Source organism: Misgurnus anguillicaudatus, chromosome 24 (assembly GCF_027580225.2).
Source record: "Misgurnus anguillicaudatus chromosome 24, ASM2758022v2, whole genome shotgun sequence".
In the NCBI taxonomy this organism is placed as follows: Eukaryota; Metazoa; Chordata; class Actinopteri; order Cypriniformes; family Cobitidae; genus Misgurnus; species Misgurnus anguillicaudatus.
This window is the reverse complement of record NC_073360.2, coordinates 23,094,590-23,116,897: the sequence shown is the minus strand read 5'-3', so window position 1 is coordinate 23,116,897 and position 22,308 is coordinate 23,094,590. Positions and strand designations below refer to the sequence as shown.

The window sequence follows — 22,308 nt, the reverse complement described above, 5'->3', positions numbered from 1 at the left end:
TCACAGACGAGGCGCCATCGATGGTAAGGACAACCTCCATTTGTTTTCATAGCTTGCAGCAAACAATTCATGAATGCTCTTTTGCTCAATTCTGTCATTTATGGGAGCGTATAGATCTCATTCCAACTTATTAGAGGACACCAGTCAATTTTATAAAGAAACATTACGATGTTTTGTCCCACTGACAGTTTGTAGGGAACGCTAATCTACACACTTGACCATATGGTTGGTGTACATCAGGCAATGGGGTCTGCATTCTTGAAAGGGTCGCGCAGAACGTAGACATATCTCTCAACATGTCACATTTATTTTCTTACAGCAGCTTATCCTCGGATATGGCTAAGGGAACGCAGCCACGGCGCACACACGCTACCCCGCTTATCGCAGCCATTCGAGAGGCAGACATCAAAAACTAAAAGAGGAATAGAAACTTTTCCCCTCCATTTCCAGTGTTCCACCTCATTGGGATTTTGTTGAGGAAGGTGCATGATTTGGCTCGAGTTTCCTTTTCCTTAGAAATATGCTGGTAAATACAGTATGTGTTGCCCAGCTGTTTGTAAAAAATTCAAGCCAACAGGTTCAGAGGCTTGTTTATTCTTTTCTTTAAAATACTAAAAGGTTTACGTTTCATGGACAAAGGAAAACCTGTCAACAACGTTTCCATAAATCCAGATGAATATCAAACCTGAACTTTCTAAATATGTGCTCTTGAGAGGACTACTGTATTTCTCTAGTCTGTAAAACGTTTTTCGATAAATGTTTACACTTAGTTCCTTTGTGGGGATCAGTAACATCATAACTTTTCAAAGGGTACCAACCCAGTTTTTGTACCAAGAGTGTATGCTATTAAACGTACTGTTAAATATCACATTCTACAGTTAACTTTAATCAATCAAACATTCAGATGTGAATGTAGAGTTCAAGTTGCACCGCTCATTCAAGATGAAACCATGGGGAATATCTAGATTTATAACGTTAATGACGAGCCTTTGAAACACATACGACTTCTGAGATCACAGCAGAGCGGGACAGGAAAAAGATCTAATTAAAACGTATGTGAGGACACCACAACAAAAATTGAAACTGAAGCCGGAGGAGCTCTGGTAGTGCGTAAGGACAACAGCACATGTGATTCATTTGTTTTGGATGAGGGATACAGAGAGCTGAAGAGGAAGTTCGTTTTGCCAAGATCTTTGAGGCCACAACTAAAAATTATTTCATAATGATACAAAGTGTCTGATTTTGTCTGAATGAAATCCAAAAACTGTAATTTCAGTACAGTACATCACATAGCATATAAAACCTGATTTTTCAGCATAAATTCATCTTTTCTGCCATAAAGTAAAAAAATTGAAGCTCAAACTAATGTTTGCTGTAAGTACTGCATACTAAAACTAGATCTTTATGAAGCTTTATATCCCGCACAGGGCTTATACTAGTCCCAAACTAAAATGCAATTTTGAAAACAGCTTGCACTTACATTTATTAACATAAATCATTGACATTATTATGTTGTAAGGTATATTTGTAAAAGCTACTTAAATATAAGGCCTAGCCCCACTGATCTATACCTGTATAAATGACTGGATTGCGCATGACGTCACAATTGTGAAGCCGCCTCGTCGCCATATTGGTATGCCCAAACATTCCATTAAATTAATAGGAGTTATGAGATTTTAATCAAAAAACACTACTTTATCAGTCTCTGTTTTTATATCTGAAGTCTCACTGTTTATTATTATAACGCAAACGTCATAAGCATTGTACATAGTTATTTATTTACAATGGTATATTTTACTTTTTAAACAGTGAGTTACTAAACATAGTCAAACTAACATTTGCAGCAATATAAAAACAACACCCAATTTCGATGCCGCTGTGCTTTTAAAAAGTCATAGAATATACGTTTTTATTTAGAGAAATAACACTGACCGTGTAGGCTTTCAATGTCATCAAACTTTATTTACCCCTGTGTCATTACAACAGAATGCAGCGGCACCCACGCTTAATGTTTTCTATAAATCTCTTATCCTGCCTGATTATAACAATCATTGCAAATAACATCAGAATTAACACTAATTTACATACACATATACTTAAAATTAATCTTGTGTGACTGATACGCTGTAAACCGGGTGAATTTAGATCATGATTTTGAATGTAAGTCAATGATGCCCTTTGTCGGTTGGGCATAGCAAGATGGCCGCTCGAACTCTGCTACGGCTTCACCTCTCGCGGTTGCGGATTGATCTGAATGCCTCTGACGTCAGCCAGAAATGTGACGCTCCTTACCATGTTTGAAAGATTCGGTTGCTAACAGGAGTTAACTTACAGGCTGTAAGTCCGAAGCGGGAGGAATTATGATAATGTCGGTCTTGTCTACATCACCAATCCCAGGAAGTAAACTGTTGCCTACAATCCGTGTGTTTTTTGTAGTCCAAGAAAAGAGATTCGCGTTGGAGACGATAACTCGCGTCATCAATTACTTTAGGGTTGGGGTTTGTACCTTTTGCATATCGTTAACATGTGCTAATACACACCTACACACCAAAAGAAATTTAAAAATGTGAATAAGACAATAGGTGATCTTTAAGATGTTTAAGCATCTTTTATAGACATTTTTTATAGACATTTTATAGGCAGAAAAGACGTTGCAGAGATGTATCTTGAGAAAAATCAATGGCACTGGCATATTTTAAGATTTGTCAGTGCAGGATATTTTTTAGTTGCGACAGCTCAAAAATGTTTTTTAAGCTAGGACCAGCCCTAGTGCTGCGTTTACACCAACCGGGTTTAAGGCGTCAAAATTGCGTCTATAGCGCCTAGTTTGCCACTTGAACAGTTTAAATGCATTCGTGCGTCTAGAGCGAAGTAGACGCGTGGAAAAAAACAAGCATTTTACGCGTGTCAGAGGCGAAATCTGCTTCTTGTGGGAGGGGCAAGTGCTATGCGGTTGTTTGTTTGCAAGAAGGCTGATGTTGATTGTGCATTTATCGAGAGAGTTACCAGTTTGTATTTGGTCTATAGGGGGAAAATAAACGGCGCGGGTCGATAAACGTCACGTGACTCAAAAGTGAAATGTGTATTTACAACTTACCAGGTTGCCCAATATCCTCACTGACACTCTTCCAAGCGAGTTCCTTTTATTCCTGTCTCTATAGAAATAAGAACTTGTGTCGTATAGCTCCGGGTGTCTGCTCACGGACAATGTCAAGGTCCTGATTGGTTAAAGCGGTGCGAAAAACTAAGTTAACTAAGTTAACATCTTTCAACTCGGGGCGTCAGCCGCAAATTCGCATCAAACGCAAAATGCACAAAAGGCATCATTCGGGCGTACCACGGCAGACCCTCAATTCGCCCCATTCGTGTGAACTAGGCACGCAAATCAGGCAGAAACGCGTCTACCTTGCCGCGCTAAACGCCTCATTTGCAAGACCTCCAGACACTCGTTAATGTGTCTTTGAAATCACTCGCGCTCCATGCCTCTACCGCAGCTGGTGTAAACGCAGCATAACATTTAACTTAGTTAAAGTTATACAGTTATAGAGCTTTACACCATATTTTCTATTTCTTTACTCTCATCAAATATGTATATATAGCTTCAATCATTTTTAAAGACAATTATTAAAAACAATTATCCTATTAAGAGTGTAAAGTAGCCATTAGTTAATCTATTAAAACCAAATTAAATGTTCACATGAAGTTAAAGAGGCCATGGCACAAGACTTTAAGATGTCAAATAAATCTTTGGTGTCCCCAGAGCACATATATGAAGTTTTAGCTGAAAATACCCTACAGATAATTTATTATAGCATGTTAAAATTGCCACTTTGTAGGTGTGTGCAAAAATGTGCCGTTTTGGGGGTGTCCTTTTAAATGCAAATGAGTGGTTTGTTACAATTGAAACTCAATTGTGCTGTGAATTATTTACTCTCTCTCTTTTTCTCTGCACTTAATGGCAGTGCTGTGATTGGATAGTGCAGATTAAGGGGCGGTATTATTATAATAAGAGCTCCTTATGACATCACAAGGAGAGCCAAATTTCAATGACCTATTTTCTCATGTGATTGTAGAGAATGGTTTACCAAAACTAAGTTACTGGGTTGATCTTTTTCAAATTTTCTAGGATGATAGAAGCACTGGGGACCCAATCATAGCACTTAAACATGGAAAAAGTCAGATTTTCATGCAATGGCCCCTTTAAGGGGTAAAGAAAATTACTGACTGCAACTTTAATGCACACAGCACCAGCATCATCTTTTTACCCTTATTCCAAATGTCACTGGCCAATAAAATCATAATGACAATAACATGAATGTGAACACAAAGGCATTTTTGGATAAACAATCCTTGTTTTGGAAAAGCGAACCACTTTGAAGAGAAGGTTCGTTTAAACCCCAAGATGGCCTGACAAACACAACTCTGATGTCTAACATAGCAAAACACAATATTTTGTGATAAACGTCAGAAGAAAAACTCTTTCCTCTCTCGCAATGACACCAAAGCAGACTGTTCTAACTAAAACGTCTTAGATCTTCGCTTGTGACCGACAAATGCTTTTTATATAATTCACTAATGTGTCTACTTTGTCATTTAATAGAACATTTACACAACGGCCTTGCTTTCAACTTACATTACAGTACCATTAAACAGACAATCTTTTCAATTAAAACAAATTAGGTTAGCAATGAAAAATACACAAAAGCTTGTGTGGCCATAAGAAATCTGGCAGTACAGTCAAACAGCGATCCACATACACAAAGGGAACAAAAAAGGAACAAAAAAGCACATCTTTCAAATCCTCCCACAGCGTGCTAGAATAAACTGAAAAGAAACCAAGAAAAGGTTTTCGGAAATCAATGAAAGATGGAACGAACGCAGTCGTTTGCTGAAGCGATGGGAAAGCATGCTGGAAGTGAATTGGAAAAACTCACCATGGAGTTTTAATGGAAAAACATCCAGCCCCAAACAGGTAGGGTCTTCATGACGGAAAAGATACACAGAGATAGATGGAAAAAGCATTAATATTGATTCGACTGGGCAAACAACAATAGCAGATTTTAATGCAACTTATACTTTCGTACCAGAGGTAAACGTGTAATAATAAATCAGTTATTGTTACCTCAACTCTAGGTAAATATCCAATGTTTCAATAGACGGCTTATAAAGCTTGTCTTTAAAATAAGAAACTGTTTAATATTAAAGAGTTACAGTAGTACAGAGACAGAAAGTGGGTTCCTGATTTTCAGCCAGACCAATGGATGACCGTAAACATTTTACAGCCAAAAGCGTTTCCCAACAGCAATAAAAAGAAAACAAATTCAACTTTGTTACCCTCTGGCAGAAGTCGTCGTACATATGACAGCCCATTGAATGAGTTTACTATTTAGTAGGGCTGAATCGCTGTCTGTGAAACAAAACCTTATAGTTTAGCAAAGACATTGAATCTTTTCTACTTTATACTGCCAAACATAACTGATTTATAATTAAGAATTTCCCAAACCAAATCAAATGTGAGCGATCACTAAATAATTATGAACAATGTATAACATTATAAACAATGATTTACATTTATACACAGGGCTTAAAATACTCAAACATCACGCCACGGCTGATCTAAATCTAAACAATCAAATGGGTTGCTTGGTTGCATCTCAAGTGGAAATTACTGCTTTATATTTAAGCGAGACACTTCAGCTGAATGAACTCAGTAAATATCCAGCTGTGACAATGGATGGACGCCAAAGTTAAATGAATGAGTTTCCATGGAGACGGTTGAAACGCTAAAATTCATGTTTGTTTAGCTGCATTGATGATTGCTTTGGTGTATAACTGTGAAATAAGTTAAGTGTTACAAGAGATTACGAAAATGACATCTGCAGCTAAATAAGTAGGACAACACTGTATTATCTATCACAACACACTTGTGTATTTTTAACAGGCTTAGACCCGACTTCATAACAATAAAAAAGCAAGCCAAAAGCAGATTTCATCCAAATCCGTAGAGTGCTATGAGTGTACATCTATTGACAGGAAACAAAAAGAAGTCACATGATGACAGTATGTGGTCACCAAGAGCAACAACTTCACTTCAATAATCTTTAACAGGTTTATCTCTCTGCTCGCGAGTGTGTCGCACTTCCAAAGCCATTAACAGATTTGCGTAAACAATTTACGCCAAGACATTTCACATAGACACAGGCTCTTTACAGCTACGCGCACCGCCATTACTACATTATGAGACAATGGCCAAAAGCAGCTTACTTCACGTATTACACTAAGCCTACCAGTGAGGTAAGAGGAATCCCGAATACACTTGTGAATGATTGAAACATCCAGGCGCATTTTGCTATTAGAAAAGAACACCATCAGTTATAAGCTCTGGTGCGGTTCGGTATACGCGTGAAACCAATCCGACCCAATGGACCAACAAACAGACTATCTTATAGCTTTTTTTAACCGTGAACATACCTGAGAGCTCTTTGGTGATGAATTCTGGTGAGCACGTCAACGCCATTAAAAACCAAAGCGCACATGTTCCTTATAAAATGCCTTCTAACTGCTCTTTTCCGCAATGGGTACATGGTAAGAATATTGTCCCACCTAATTTTGATTCCTGCTCACAATAATGAAGTAATATAACCGCATTTACCCCCCAAAAAATACATAATAATCCCGCAAAGCTGCTGTCTGTCAATCTTGACCCACCTTAGCCATTTAAACCCCGGTTTTGATACAAAGCAATCGATCAACAGTTCTGAAAACTCTCTAATGCTGCGTACAGTACACACCAAATGCGTAGCATCGCGTTGCTCCCTCTAGATTACTCGCGGGATTTAGCTTTGTGTCATGCAAATTTTTCACTTGAGTTGAATATATTCAACTTGCGCGAAGGCGCATTTGAGGCAAATAGCGCGTTTTCGTGGCAATCGCGCAGCCCAATTCGCGTCATTTGCATCGCCCCGCGCAATATAACGTTAATGTTAAAATTTCCATTTATGAGCAGATCTCTGCACTAAATGGCAGTGCCATGGTTGGTGCAGATTAAGGGGTCGTATTATCTCCTTCTGACATCATAAGGGGAGCCAAATTTCAATGGCCTATTTTTTCACATGCTTGCAGAGAATAGTTTACCAAAACTAAGTTACTAGGTTAATCTTGTTCATATTTTCTAGGTTAACAGTAGCACTGGGGACCCAATTATAGCACCTACACATGGAAAAAATCGGATTTTCATGAAATGTCCCCTTCAAAACTTGCATGTCTACATATTTAAGAAATCACTGTTTTCTTCCTAAACTGTCAAATGAGAAATAGCAACCAATATTCACAGGACATTTTACTCACATCCAAACATTTGTTTAAAATTACTGCTACAATCAATGGGGTTCATGTCATTTTAGAAAGAACGCTTTAGTGTTATTTATACTAAATATGTCAGTAGGCATGGATCTCACTAAATTGGCTGATTTGACAGCTTAAATCAGGGGAACATAAAAGTTATGGGAACAGTGATTGGTAGAAAGATCACAAAACGACAGAAATTCACACCTATTATTGCCTCACCTGACAGGTCTATCTACTAATTAGCCTTGCATAAGTACTGTATTTAGCTGCTAGTGAAGTATTTTGTTAGTATACCTAATAAGAATATATTTGTTTTCGATTTCACTAAAATAATTTAAAAGTAGACATTCTAAGCATTATGTAGACATTTATCTTTTGTTTCTATGACAACTATTCGTTAAGTTACAGTTAATTTTTCTGACACGTCTCTGAAAGTACTCCACTGACAGAGAGAGAACAGAACACGCATTATGTTTATTTTCTTAATTTTGCAAAAAGGACAACATTCTGTTTTTATTGGGAATGGACAGAAAAAAACTAGACACTTTAACGTTTAAATTATGTATAAATTATATATGTATGTCCAAAATCAGCAGAGTAATCTAAGTCTCTTTGCGGAGTGATTGAAAAATAAAGAGTTTGCGGTGCAAGCGCCCCCAGAGAGTAAATGCTGCAATATACACTGTCACATAAAATGGTAAAAAATGGTCCCAAGCTGTTGCTGGGGCAGAACCCTTTAAAAAGTTCTCAATATATACCATTTAGCTGCAGATATGTGTTTGTTTGGTACCGAATGATAGTTTTTAGTTAGTTGACCTACTTTCTTGGTGGGCAAGAAAGCAGGTAATATACCATGGGCTCTACACAGAGAGGCAGCAAAAGCTGGTCAATTTTCCATCTGTTTCAAGCCACGATTATTTAAATAACCTCTTAAGAAAAGAAAACTTGAATAAAAATATGAACAAAAACTACACATTTTGGGCACTTATGATTATACAAAGCACCCGATTCCATATTTTATAGTCAATAAAAACCATCAGATTAATGACAGACCTCCACTTTGGCTGTGTTTACATGTATTTCGTGGAAAATTCCTCGCCGCCAGGATTACATTAATATTATATCATCATATTGTATTGTTTTATAATATATTGAATCTTATTAATGAAAAGCAATAAAGTTCAGTCTGAGCACAAGTTTATTACTCTTAGCACAACAAATGACCTAATAAAAGTGCAAAGAATTTGCAAACATTGCACTTTTACTCTTTAACATAAATGTAGCATTTTCACAAGACAACTCTTTAGCTAACTTTAGCAGTTAGTATAACTATTAACTATCCTTGGTTGCTTCAGTATGTGATAATCCTGGTAAGAAAATTACGCAAAGATAATGACTTATGGCTAAAATTACAATGATTAATATAGCCAGTGTTTACGTGAGGTTACTTTTGATGAAGTGGTCAATGTAAATACGAGTGTATATTGATGGCTGCCTGCCATTGTTTACCCTAACTGGGCACAGAGACACATACATTTATGACACAAAATTCACAACTTCCTCTTTTCTGTGTTTTCAGGATTGTCTCCTCGTTGCTTGTATTTTATTGCACTACAACCATTAAGTATTTAGGCTAAACAAAAGAAATCACTTACTTCTTAACCTGCGGTCAACGGCACATAGCGCTCTCATGCCCACCAGGGGGACGTTCCCCTAAGTGCGTAACGACACATGAAAACTATCAATATGTACCTTTTAGGTACTAATGTGCACTATTTGGTACCAATATGTACCTTTGATGTACTAATATGAACCCTTTAGGTGCAAAGGTGTACTTTATACAAGGGTACCACCCCAATGACAGCTTTTTTTCTGACAGTGTACTTGAAAAATATATTGAAAGGTTTGGATCAGCACATAAAAAATACTGAACAGGCTGTATTTACATACTTATAACTTTAATTCCATCAGGGATGAAGAGAAGAAAGTTTTCATGTAGCACAACTGGTAGAGCACTGCGTGAGCATCGAAAAAGGTTGTGGTTTCAATTCCCAAGCAATACAAATACTTATTTAAATGTATACCTTGAATGCACTGTACATCGCTTTGGACAAAGCGTCTGCTAAATGCATTAATGTAAAAGTGAGGTAAATGACATTTCATCTGTCCTTCAAATTTAATATAAAAAGCTTGACTAACTTTATAAAGTATTAAATTAAGGTCTAAAAACATAATTTACCATTATATAAATATAATCTATAACATAAAAAGCATGTTATATTTTGTACACAATATGTTGCTGGCCAAAGGCAAATGACGAAAGGCATCCTCCACCAAAAGTGAGTCAAATCAAGTCTAGGTTAAAACAGGTTTAGCAGCTGGTGTGTTTCACATACAATCCTCCTAACACAGATACGTTTCAAACAGGTATGAATGCATCGGACCTACGCACACTTGTGCACTAACACACCAAATAAATAATTAAAGAATCAACAAATACCACAACAAGACACAGATGGTGCTTTACTAATCTGAGCATGCCCAGTCGCACTCACTCTCAGGTAGAGCACTGCAGGGGGCTTTACCCCACACCAGAGCGGCAGTGCGATTCAGCTGCAATGCCAAATGTCCAACTGCATTAATACAGAGGCTCTGTTTGTAAGGTGGAAGGCCTCCCCATGTTCTGGCCGGGCCTTCTACCCTCAGATCAACAGCACTCAGAGCTGTGGCTGGGGAATGGCAGAGTTTTCTGGGCACGTTGACGGGCATAGAGGATATGAGAAAAGACAGGAGGGTGCAGGAAAACAGCTGACACACATAGACGGAGGAGCGCAACGTAGGCCTTCCCTCGTCAGCCAACACATATGCTGGCCTCAGCTAAGGAGAGAAAGAAAGACTCTGAGATAGAAATGAGTTGAACTGGGACTGCAATGTGAGGACAGGAGCCCACTCTGACGTCAACCCTGTCAGCACGATGGCACAACGTACAGTCTTCCACTCGGCATGCGAGTGGAAATGAGCCATTTAAACTGGGGCTGAGAGGCCGGGAAACAAATCAAACACCACTCTGAATTATTAAGACTCCAAACTGATGCACTCTGGATGCGCTGATGGCTATTTAGTCTCACACTGCATGTAACTAGACTGTGAAAAGCGTACTACAGTACGTGACAACAAACAGGAGGGCCTTGTACAGATCTACCACATCCACCCATTTGAAAGCATTGACCCGACCTGCCAGTGTTTCGTTAGCGAATTTCCTATTCAAACTTTTTATTTAAATAAAAATAAACAATTGGAATAAGTCATAATTATGTTTAGTCAGTATGTAAATGCGTACTGCAGTCATTGATACGGCAACCAGTCTTTACCGCCGTCTTCATATTACATAGAGTGACCGCATTCTACGTCCAGTAAATGTAATACATCTGGCTTTGGAATAATTGGACCGCATGCATTAAAGTTCCATATGCGGCAGAAACCAGGTTTGCATGTTTGTGTATATTCAGACAATCATCTGGCAAATGACGGTTTGATGCCACTTAAGTAAGTCCTGCGTAAGTGAGGAGTTCATGCAAAATCATGGTCCAACACGGTTTCGCAAATGAGAAAAGACTAAGCGATTTCACACGCAATCGTTGGAACATTAATACTCTTTATAAGTCTAGTGATTTAGAGCGATCATCGTGTCGTATTATTTTGCTATTCAAGTTGTTTTATACAAGATAGCGTGAATGATAACAGGGACGACCAAAAACTTCAAGAGAGGTACAGTAACAGAGAAATTATACAGATATACAGATAGATAGATACTATAGATAGATAGATAGATAGATAGATACTATAGATCAGTGTTTCTCAAACTTTTTCAGCCCAAGGACCACTTTTTCTTCCAATTTTTTTCTGAGAACCACCTAACAGAATCCCACTCTAACACGCCCCCCAAAAAACAACAAAATAGGAAGGATAAGCTAGTTTAAGTTTAATATGCAACTGTTTCAAGTCAAAAACTATTTTTTAAAACAAATGCAATGCTATGTTCAGAAATTATTATATGAATTTTATTTCATTTGAAAAAAGTAAATGTGAAATGAGTTGCAGCTTAATATGAACAACAAACTGCACATGTGAAAAAAATGCTTTTAAACATACTATAACAGCCTAGGTCCCACTTAATGTCATTCCAAAGAGCCATTTGTTTAAAACTGAGGTGGTGGGTATATGAATCTATGGATGTAACTATGGTAACAATAAAATACTGTTCCCCTTAATGTCCAAAATCACTGAAATTACAGGGTTTTTCACATGAAACAAAAACTAGTACATTATAAAACTAATAGATCTGTGGATTTTAGCTGCTTTCAGTTGACGCTTGATCTTTTCTTTTGACTCCTCTTTGGTTTAGCCACCGATCCATTTTTACGTTATTAAAACAAAAAGGCAAGAACTGATATCACAGTTTTGCAAGTACATTAAAAATCTACTTAAATAAGTGACGATTGTATAAACAGGTCATCTTTTGGTGGACCACTGGGGGGGTTTGGCGGACCACTAGTGGTCTGCGGACCACACTTTGAGAATTACTGCTATAGATAGATAGATGGATACAATAGATAGATAGATGGATACTATAGATAGATAGATGGATACTATAGATAGATAGATGGATACTACAGATAGATAGATGGATACTACAGATAGATAGATGGATACTATAGATAGATAGATGGATACTATAGATAGATAGATGGATACTACAGATAGATAGATGGATACTACAGATAGATAGATGGATACTACAGATAGATAGATGGATACTACAGATAGATAGATGGATACTACAGATAGATAGATGGATACTACAGATAGATAGATGGATACTACAGATAGATAGATAGATAGATAGATAGATAGATAGATAGATAGATAGATAGATAGATAGATAGATAGATAGATAGATAGATAGATAGATAGATAGATAGATAGATAGATAGATAGATAGATAGATAGATAGATAGATAGATAGATAGATAGATAGATAGATAGATAGATAGATAGATAGATAGATAGATAGATAGATAGATAGATAGATAGATAGATAGATAGATAGATAGATAGATAGATACTATAGATAGATAGATAGATACTATAGATAGATAGATAGATAGATAGATAGATAGATAGATAGATAGATAGATAGATAGATAGATAGATAGATAGATAGATAGATAGATAGATAGATAGATAGATAGATAGATAGATAGATAGATAGATAGATAGATAGATAGATAGATAGATAGATAGATAGATAGATAGATAGATAGATAGATAGATAGATAGATAGATAGATAGATAGATAGATAGATAGATAGATAGATAGATAGATAGATAGATAGATACTATAGATAGATAGATAGATACTATAGATAGATAGATAGATACTATAGATAGATAGATAGATAGATAGATAGATAGATAGATAGATAGATAGATAGACAGTATAGATAGATAGATAGATAGATAGATAGATAGATAGATAGATAGATAGATACTATAGATGGATAGATACTATAGATAGATCCTATAGATAGATAGATCCTATAGATAGATAGATCCTATAGATACGATAGATCCTATAGATCCTATAGATAGATAGATAGATAGATAGATAGATAGATAGATAGATAGATAGATAGATAGATAGATAGATAGATAGATAGATAGATAGATAGATAGATAGATAGATAGATAGATAGATAGATAGATAGATAGATAGATAGATAGACAGACAGACAGACAGATAGATTGATAGATAGTGTTTAGAAACCCACCCGGTACGCTTGGTGATGGTGCCCAAGGTCATAGGCTGCTTTATTTGAGCCAGAGGAAGCACGACCGTCAAACTGGGTAGCGGAGACAGGCGTGGGTTGCCCATATTGTTGTTGGTAAAGTTGTTGAAGGATTCTTGACTGGTAAGCTTGGCTGGAAATAAAAATGAAAAATTAAGAGGTATAAAAATAAATCCTTAAATTGTTATTATTATAGATATCAAAATCTTGGATATCTCTCAGCATTGAATTAAAAAGCTGTGACCCTACCTGTGAAAACCAAGATAAATTGTATTTGTTGTTTTACATAAGATCATCCTATATGATATAAAAAGCATTCAGTGAAAATATAACCTTGATATATTTAATATTGACTAAGTAAGGAAATGTCAAATATGAAATATCAAAATCCTATAACAATCCTATAAATGAGATTTTAGCCTAGATTTCACAGACAGGGTCACAAATGGTCTACATCTCACAATGTAACACAGCCTCTTATACTACATTGCTTATTTTTGAAAAAAACACAATTAAGATACATTATTATAAACTCTACATCAACAAATAAAAAGTAGAGCTGTCTAACGTTTAGTCGTGACTATCGTTTAAAGAATAAAAGTTTTTGCTTACATAATAAATGTGTTTGTGATGTGTACAATAATTATATATATATAATTATATGCACACACATGCATGGATATATTTAAGAAATAGTTGCATGTGTATGAACATTTGTATATGTACATATAATTTATATCATATATAAATATTTATTATATCAATATATCTTTCCTCAAAATTATACATACATGTGTTTGTATTGATATATACATAATATTTGTGGATGTACTGTGTATAATAATTATGTAAACAAAAACTTTATTCTTCAAACGAATACTCGTGATTAATCATTAGGCAGCCCTAATAAAAAGTCACATCCGTACTTTCTTACAATTTTAGATGTGAAAACAACTGATCCATGTAGTGCACGTTACACACGCTACACACACACACGCAGCCACGCACACACACACACACACACAAATAAGTACAGCTTTTTTGTTTTTCTAACTCCATTATTCTTTTTCCTTTCAACATAAAATTTTTTGGACCTAGCCAATAATCTCTGCGAACATTTTGCTTGCTTCTATTGTGATATCACAGGAAAGAGGGTATTCAGAAGGTAGAAGAAATACCTGAGACACAAAACAATGATTATCTGAGGGCAAAAGCACTGAGTGCAGCCGTGGCACAGTGTTGGAGGGGTTTTAGATCATTAGCCAGCCTCTCTGTCTCTCTCTAATACCCAGAAACGCTGTCATTGTGCATAACCAAAGAGAGGCCATTTAGGCCTCATGGCCCTCGATAAAGGTCTGCTTTGGCTGGAGACATTACACAAACCCCTGCGCCATTCCACACGGGGCCCGGATCTCAAGGGCCCTTCACATTTCAAAACCACTACACCCCAAGCGCAGCCACCTTTTGTGTGCGAGAGCAGCAGAAAAGAAAAGGAATTCGAACAGGAAGCAGCCTGAAAACCCATAATGGTGCTTCTGACAGACAAAGACTAGAAGTAGAGGAAGAAAAATCTTAATGAATTTAGCATCTTTCTAAGAAGGACACACTCTCTTGGTCTGCACTTCGTAACCCCCTCTAAATCAAAGCCCGACTTAACCCCGTACACGCACGTAAACAGCATCATGGCGGCGAAACTCAAGTCCTCAAAAGGCATACGCCTCGGCGAGACGGCATACATGCGCGGCGGGTGATGTGAAACCCAAGCGCGGAATGACGAAAACCCGAGTGTGGCAGGGCTTGGCCGAAAGCCCCAAGTATGGCACGTCCGAGAGAGGCAAGGCGCCTGGCTAGTCAAAACGACACTGCTTATGGAGCCGTCATTTGATTAATGACTCATGTGTGATGGCCAGCGCAGTGATACATGACAAGCCAATGGAAAGAAGATCTATCAATGCAAATCCACAGCCGTCGCAGGCCTAACTCCAAGAGGGCGGCTGGGTCACCCTGTCACCTGACCCCTCTGTTCAAGCTCACCCCGCCCCATTTGCATTTTCTTCTAATGGCACAAACCTGGGCTCCCTGTCACTGATATCTTGTTTTTCTCTCCCAAGCTGTTCTATTTGCATCTAATAAAGCAATGAACCCAACAAATCAATCTGGACTTAATGTCGTTGTCTGTTTGTTTGAAGGCTGTTCTGAAAAAAAGAAAAACCAACACATAGCAAACCATCAGTCCTTTTAAATTGCAAAAACATTGAGCTGAATTAAGAATTTAGCTACTACCAATTTATCAGTCAGTTTCCCAAATTGTTAAATAGTACTTAATTTAATTTTCACGAGCGCATTTATGAGGAAAAAACAACTGTGGATCTGACATTTCTGAAAGCTGCCCAGGTCAAAAAGTAGTACACTTCCATAGTGTACTCAAAGTGCTTTATTTTTGCACACTGATGTTGTACTTCTTAAGATGTTCTTAAGATAATCTAAGTGTACTTACTGTAACTGTGCTATTTTGTAGGCACCATGAATATGAACTAAAATGCATTTTTAACATACTATCTCGGTATTAAAAAATTTATTTAGTTAACACTTACTCATACAAAGATGGGTTCAAGTTTACTACAAGTGGTACCTAAATACATTTTTAAATACATTTTTAGCACATTTTAGTTCATATTTATGGTGCCTTAAAATAGCACAGTGAAGTGCACTTAGTTATACCACGGGTCTGTTGAATGCTGCATTCTGATTGGATGAGAAATGTTCTATGGGTGTTGATTATTTTTCTGTAAACCGCACACCTAATTTTTCAAATGTCTTAAAAATAGGCACCAGAGCAATGTTTGTGGTAACCGTGGTATAAGCGGAATAATTGACTCCGGTCCTTTGAATTATTTGAAAATAATGCACACCTGCGGTGTAACGGCTTCGCGTCGTGCCGCATTACCACCTTGGTGTGCATTATTTTCTTATAATTCAATGGCCCTTCGTCAATTATTCCTTACATAATCTTAAGAACATCTTAAGAAGTACTAAAGATCATTTTTTAGTATATTAAGTACAAAATTAGTGTGCGAAAATAAAGCACTTTAAGTACACTATGGAAGTGTACTACTTTTTCACCTGCGTGCACACAAATAAATAATTCGGAAAAAAAAGAAAACTTAAACAGAGACCTCACATTGGTATTTAAGACACTAAATATTAATATGAATAGAAAACTTTTGGTAAAAACTTTTTTCAAGGTAAAGTTGATATTTGCATGGAATTGCTCAAAAGATAAGATACACACAATTTTAAAGGAACAGTATGTAGGATTGTGGCCAAAACTGGTATTGCAATAACAAAACTTGTGGCTAAAACTGGTACTGCAATCTCACAACTGGTTGCCAATACACAAAATGACAACATAAACATCAGTTGAGGGCTGCAACTCCACTTTTTAAATGACAATATCCTGACCATACCACTGTTGTCAGTGATATAAGTATTTAAAATGAAAATGATTTCTTAATGTCTAGTGACATATCAGGGCTATTTTATGATTAATTGATATACATTTCGTATATACTGTTCCTTTAAGCAGAAGAGATGAACAAAATCAGAATAAAAAACAATAAAACTGCGCATGTTTACAAAGTTTTTATTGTGGCAAAGGCAGAAACCAATCCACTAATTTGTCTTAAAGTCACAAATTAATTGTTTTTAATATTGTGGTATTTTTACAATTAACTTATCTGTGAGCTTCATTATTAAAAAAAAAAAACAATATGCCATCATAATCTTTAACCAAAAATGCTAATCTCCTCCCCTTCTCAAAACGATCTTTACTTACGGTCATGAGGAATGGCAAGAGGGAGGGGCCAAAAAAATATCACAGCGATTAGCAATAGCAACACGACCTAACTTTCAACGATCCAATCAAATCCCGATGGACAAATTCAAGTCCCACTAAAAAAATGAAGAGACCACTTGAAAATTATTTTCTACATTTACTATTTTAGGTATGCGTGTAAGTAAAATTATAATTTTTGCTTCATTCTGCCAACTACCGACAACATTTCTGCCAAGTTTCTAATAAAAATACTGTTTTTATTTGCATTTATTTACTGAAACTTGAAACGGGTAAAACATTTTCCAAACAAGAAAATGTGTTTTCCAATCTTGAATACTACAGAGAAAACAAGTTCAAATTTATTTCTCAATAATAAAATGCTAATGTTTTTCATGTATTTTAGAAATACATTCAGAAATATATGAAGAGTTTGGTTCCAAAACGCGATAAACGCCAATTTTGAAAAAAATTAGTTACTGCAAAAATCAGTATTATATCAGGTCAGTATTTAAAAGTAAATTCTTATTTTTACGCAAAATACAATATCCGCCGTGTTATTCTGTCATCTTTTCTCCCTTTTCCCCAAAACGCAATAAACGCCACTCCTCCTTTTCTACAGAATGCAATAAATCTGCTCAACAAATTACAGCGAACTATTCCACGCAATGTAAACAAACAATGGCGGCGCATTGAGTACACAGAATCCTAGTTTTCCTCATCTACTTTGTACTTTGTGATCAACAAACAAACAAAAACAAAATAATACTTTAATAGCATTGATAAACCCAATAATTTACGCGAGAGGCGCTCGGGAGCCAATTGCTTGTTCTCCCGACAGCATCAAGCTTCTGTCATGATAGCACATTGACCCCAGGGGATCTTAAGAAAAACTTTCCATTATTTTACTCAAAGTCAACGAAAATCGAGCAGGACCAAAACATTTTACAGCTGATCGCTGTGAAAAACGTTAAGCGACAACGTCAGGTATAACCACAGCACTGACAGTGTTCTTAATATGACAAAGTAAGTGTTTTGATTAATTCCATTCATGTTTATTTTTTAATCAGTGTGTACAATTGTTCAACTAAATGAGTATAAAATGGCAAAGATGAATGCACATTTATATATTGATTCAATAGATTTATAGCATTTTGAAAAAAAAAAACTTGTCATGGATTTATTGCATTTAGTGGAAAAAATTATTCGTTTTTATAATAAATCTTTGAAAATCAATTTTATGGTATACTATAACCCTGATTTTTAACCGCATCTTTAATGTGTCTTTGTATCCACTCAGTCTTTTACATTTTACATTTACATCTCATGAGGTTTGCTTTGGACAGAAATAGTCGTGATACATGTAAATATGATGATTAAAGGCAAAACTGAAGTGGTCTCTTAATTGTATAATGATTTATTTGGGAATTTAGTTTTGTGTTGTAAATTTAGTAAAATGTAAGTATTTCTGTCGAGTAGTTATCTGCAATGGTGTAAAAAAAGTTTAAACATTTTATTAAAAAACATGAACATTATTTTGTTTCAGTTTTTTGGTTTACTGGTACCTTATTCAGTACTAGACTAGAGACAAACCCTAATTTTCACCCAGATCGGATTTTTAGGAAGACCTACATTCCTAAAAAAGAAAATGGCATTCTCCCAGTTTGGGAATACTTTAATATGTTCTGTTTCGGCCATTCATGTGTTCTGTGCCTGTCCAGGTTTCCCAGACATGCTCCTGTAAGAGAGTAGTTCACAGGAGGCCGGGATTAAGAAAGGAGGAGAGGGGGGAAGAGAGAAATGAGTGGAGAGGAGAAGAAACAATGGCGGTACCGCCGTGCTCAGGAGGAAGGCGCTGTCATGTCAAGTCGGCCTGTGCCAATTCCCAGAGCTATCATTATTAAAACACACACTTTCATAGGAGGAGCACTACAAGTGGAACGGGAAAAAAGGAAAGTAAAAGGAGAGGCCAAGAAGTGCCGGATAAAAGCAATCCCAGAGGATGAAGTGAAAACAAATTATAAGAACCATTATAAAACACAGATGCTGCAAAGAAAATAAACTTCACAAGATTTACTGTTTTTAGAAGAATCATACATCGGTGGAAAAGCCATCAGTAGCCATTTCTGGTGGACCGTGTTTGCCTCTTTCACAGCATCTCCTTGCTGCTATTTTCAGGCTTGCGGTGGGGTCAAACCAGCTTATGAGAAAATGGCAAATTGCCAGTCGTTTTCCCCAACCAGGGGTGAATGAGAGAGCTTTTAAAGTGACAGCAGAGGTTTTTCCCCTGCAAAGTTTCGGGCTCGCAATACACGCATTCACTTTAATGAGAAGAAACATTATATGAAACTTCCTGACTATTACCAGACTTTATGCCGTACAAGTAACGACGGCAGACTTCAAACTGCATTAAAACCCGTATGCTTTTTATTTGTCTCTATATTCCATATACTGATTTTATTGCAGCTGCCATCTGATTACAAGCCATTACATCATGACAGAAATAAATGCCTAGTCACCCAATGCGGTATAATACCGTAGCAAAATACTTCTCAAAGAAAGCCATTCAGGCACATAATCTAGTAAAGTACGTTCAAATATGAGTCTGTCTGTAATCAGATCCAATACTTTACAACATGTCAACATTTACAGCTCATCAGAGCAGCACCTTGGTGACAGTGGGAACCTACACTCGTCTGTGGTTCAGATAACAGCCTTACTGAAACCATATGTGAGCATGTTTGTTTGCAAGCCTATTGCATGCATGTGTGTGTGATGAGACAGCTCTGGATCTTTCACCTCAGACGAACAGACGCAGCAAACGGCGCATGAGAAGATGAACAGGAAGGCATCCGCTGACTCAATCAATGCACCTCGGCATGTGGCTCTGATCAGGAGCACGTAATTCGATCATGTCAATGTACTTATGGGTAAGTGAGGACCATATTCTCTGCTCCCAGTCGTGAACGTTGCAGTGTTATTTCAAAGAAACCCAATGCTGCTCTGTCCACAGGATAGGCTTGTCATACAAGTTCAGTCTAAGGAACCAGGATGTTGTTGATATATAGTACATCATTTATGCCTAATTATTTCACTGATGATAGAGGAGAGTGAATGTGAATTTAATATTAAATAATATTAATACTGTAAGTAATTCTCAGAGGAATTACTGGAGAGAAAATCAAAGCAATTGATGAAAATGTGATTTATAAATAGAAACCCCCAAAAAATGTAAACTTAGAATAGTAAATGTCTATAAAGACGTGAAACAAACACAACAAGAGCAGTACAGTATGACTGCAGCACTGTGGCAGCTGAACAAAAAGGAAACATAGCAGAATTTCCTGTTTCGTGTGCCATGGAAGTGTTAAACTGAATTGACAAATGATGTTTCCTTTAATAAATATCTAAAAAAAAAAAATTCCAAGCAGCAAAGAAAATAAAATAATCACAATTTCCTAGAACTAAAGTGCTCTGTTCCAATTCCAAACACCCGCCAAAGTGATAATCTTACCGTGCCTGAACCAATGACTATTTTCTAACTCATTAATGTAATTAAAATATCCGGTATCCAACTTCAACATCAGCCCGGCAGAACTGCCAAAGTTCATAATTACAACCAAAACCCAGAAACAAAGGTGGTTTTGACTGGTAGCAAACTGAAAGCAGTCTGCATTAAATAAAATTATCACGGCGCCTACAATAAGACATTTAACACTAGACATTTCATGATTACTAGTCTCGAATTAGGAATATGGCAAAGCATCTATAACCACCAGCTGTTTGAGTCATAAAATAAGTAATACAATCCATCCGTTTGCTTACCATAGAATTATATTGTACAAAGTGCAAAAATATCAATGCTTTCATTTGTTCAGTGCCACTTGTGGGTTTGATTTAAATTATACATTTAAAGTCTTGTAGGCTTAAACTTAACAGCACAATAAATTATTACAAAAACACTATATTAAAATAATTTTTCAAACTAAAATTGAACAGAATTGTACTTTAGTTCTGCTAGCATGGAGACGAGGAATGCTGCATTGCATCATGGTACAGAGAAAATTTCACTGTGGGACAGTACAGGGACTCAGGTCATGAGAAGTGTCAAAATCACATATCCTCACAGTGGGAAAGGGCAGCGAAATATCATGTCTGATAAAGGCACACCAGCCCACTTAAAAAGTTTTCACATGAGAGCGGGACCAACAAAAAACATACCAGACCACTCAGGCCAAACAACAACATAGCCTCAATGAGATGTTTACAATCACTGTGCCAAGGACAGGATAACGTTAGGACATGATATAAATATCAGAAATCATATAAAAATTGCAGTACACATTAAACATTAAAAATAGATAAATTATTGTTGTTGTTGTTGTTGTTGTTATTAAACTCTAAAAAAATGGTGATAATAAAACTAAAAGTGGTTCACTGTTTTGAATTATTCATGGGGTTTTAACAACAAAATGTATACAGAGTTTAAAAAAGTGGTTCACTGGCTCATAATCATATAGGAAAAACATTTTTAGTGCTTAACAGAACCTATGTATAATCATATTGTGCTATGTAGAACCATAAGTGGTACTATATAGGTGCTTCGTAGTGCTAAAATGGCTCCTCTATGATTTTGACCTTTAAGTACTATTTTTTTTTTATTAATTAGTGTTTTATTATTATTTGTAATAATATTATAATTATTATTTTTGTTATTTTTAATAATAATATGACAAATTTGTATTTTATTATTATTTATAATAATATTTTTTTTTGTTATTTTTAATAATAATTTAATAATAAATTAGTTTGTCAAAATAGTAGGTAAAATAAAAAGATTATATTTAAACAAAATATTTAGTTAAATTATTAATGTGCTCCAATAGCAAAGATAAGATTACAAAATAAATAATTATAATACTAATATAAAAAGGTCTTGACAAACGATGAAAACCATGCATCTTTAAGGCAGAGGCCGGAAATGAAACACTGCTGTTTGCTTTTAAGAGGAGGCCATTCATAAAATTCAGGACAAATTACGGAGTAACTCCAGCCCTTTTGCTGAATTAGATTCATATCAAGACAAAACATAGTGGGATGATTCAGGCCTAAGTATTTTCCCTCTCAGTCAGTGGTGAGGAAAAATGGAGTCATGACATTTGAAAAGTGGGCTGTAACAAAACTCTGAGAACATAGCGCCACGCAGAGGTCTGGACGAGTATTGCGTTCAGCAACAACGCAACACTTTGTAACCAGAGCAATAAATCTTTAAGATGGGGA

The 22,308-nt window shown here is 36.2% G+C and overlaps 1 protein-coding gene across 4 annotated transcripts in view; it reads right to left on the bottom strand.

Annotated features, from left to right (window-relative positions):
• Positions 1–22,308, bottom strand: part of bcas3 (BCAS3 microtubule associated cell migration factor) — a 289,480-nt gene that overhangs the window by 182,038 nt on the left and 85,134 nt on the right. For 3 of the 4 annotated variants that reach the window (XM_055196656.2, XM_055196657.2, XM_055196654.2), the window contains exons 16-17: positions 13,179–13,329; positions 4,935–4,979 (exon numbers count right to left, since the gene is read on the bottom strand). In XM_055196656.2, the coding sequence (XP_055052631.1) occupies positions 4,935–4,979; positions 13,179–13,329 (196 nt within the window). The remainder of the gene's footprint in view (positions 1–4,934; positions 4,980–13,178; positions 13,330–22,308) is intronic. The other variant, XM_055196655.2, reaches the window with a different exon arrangement.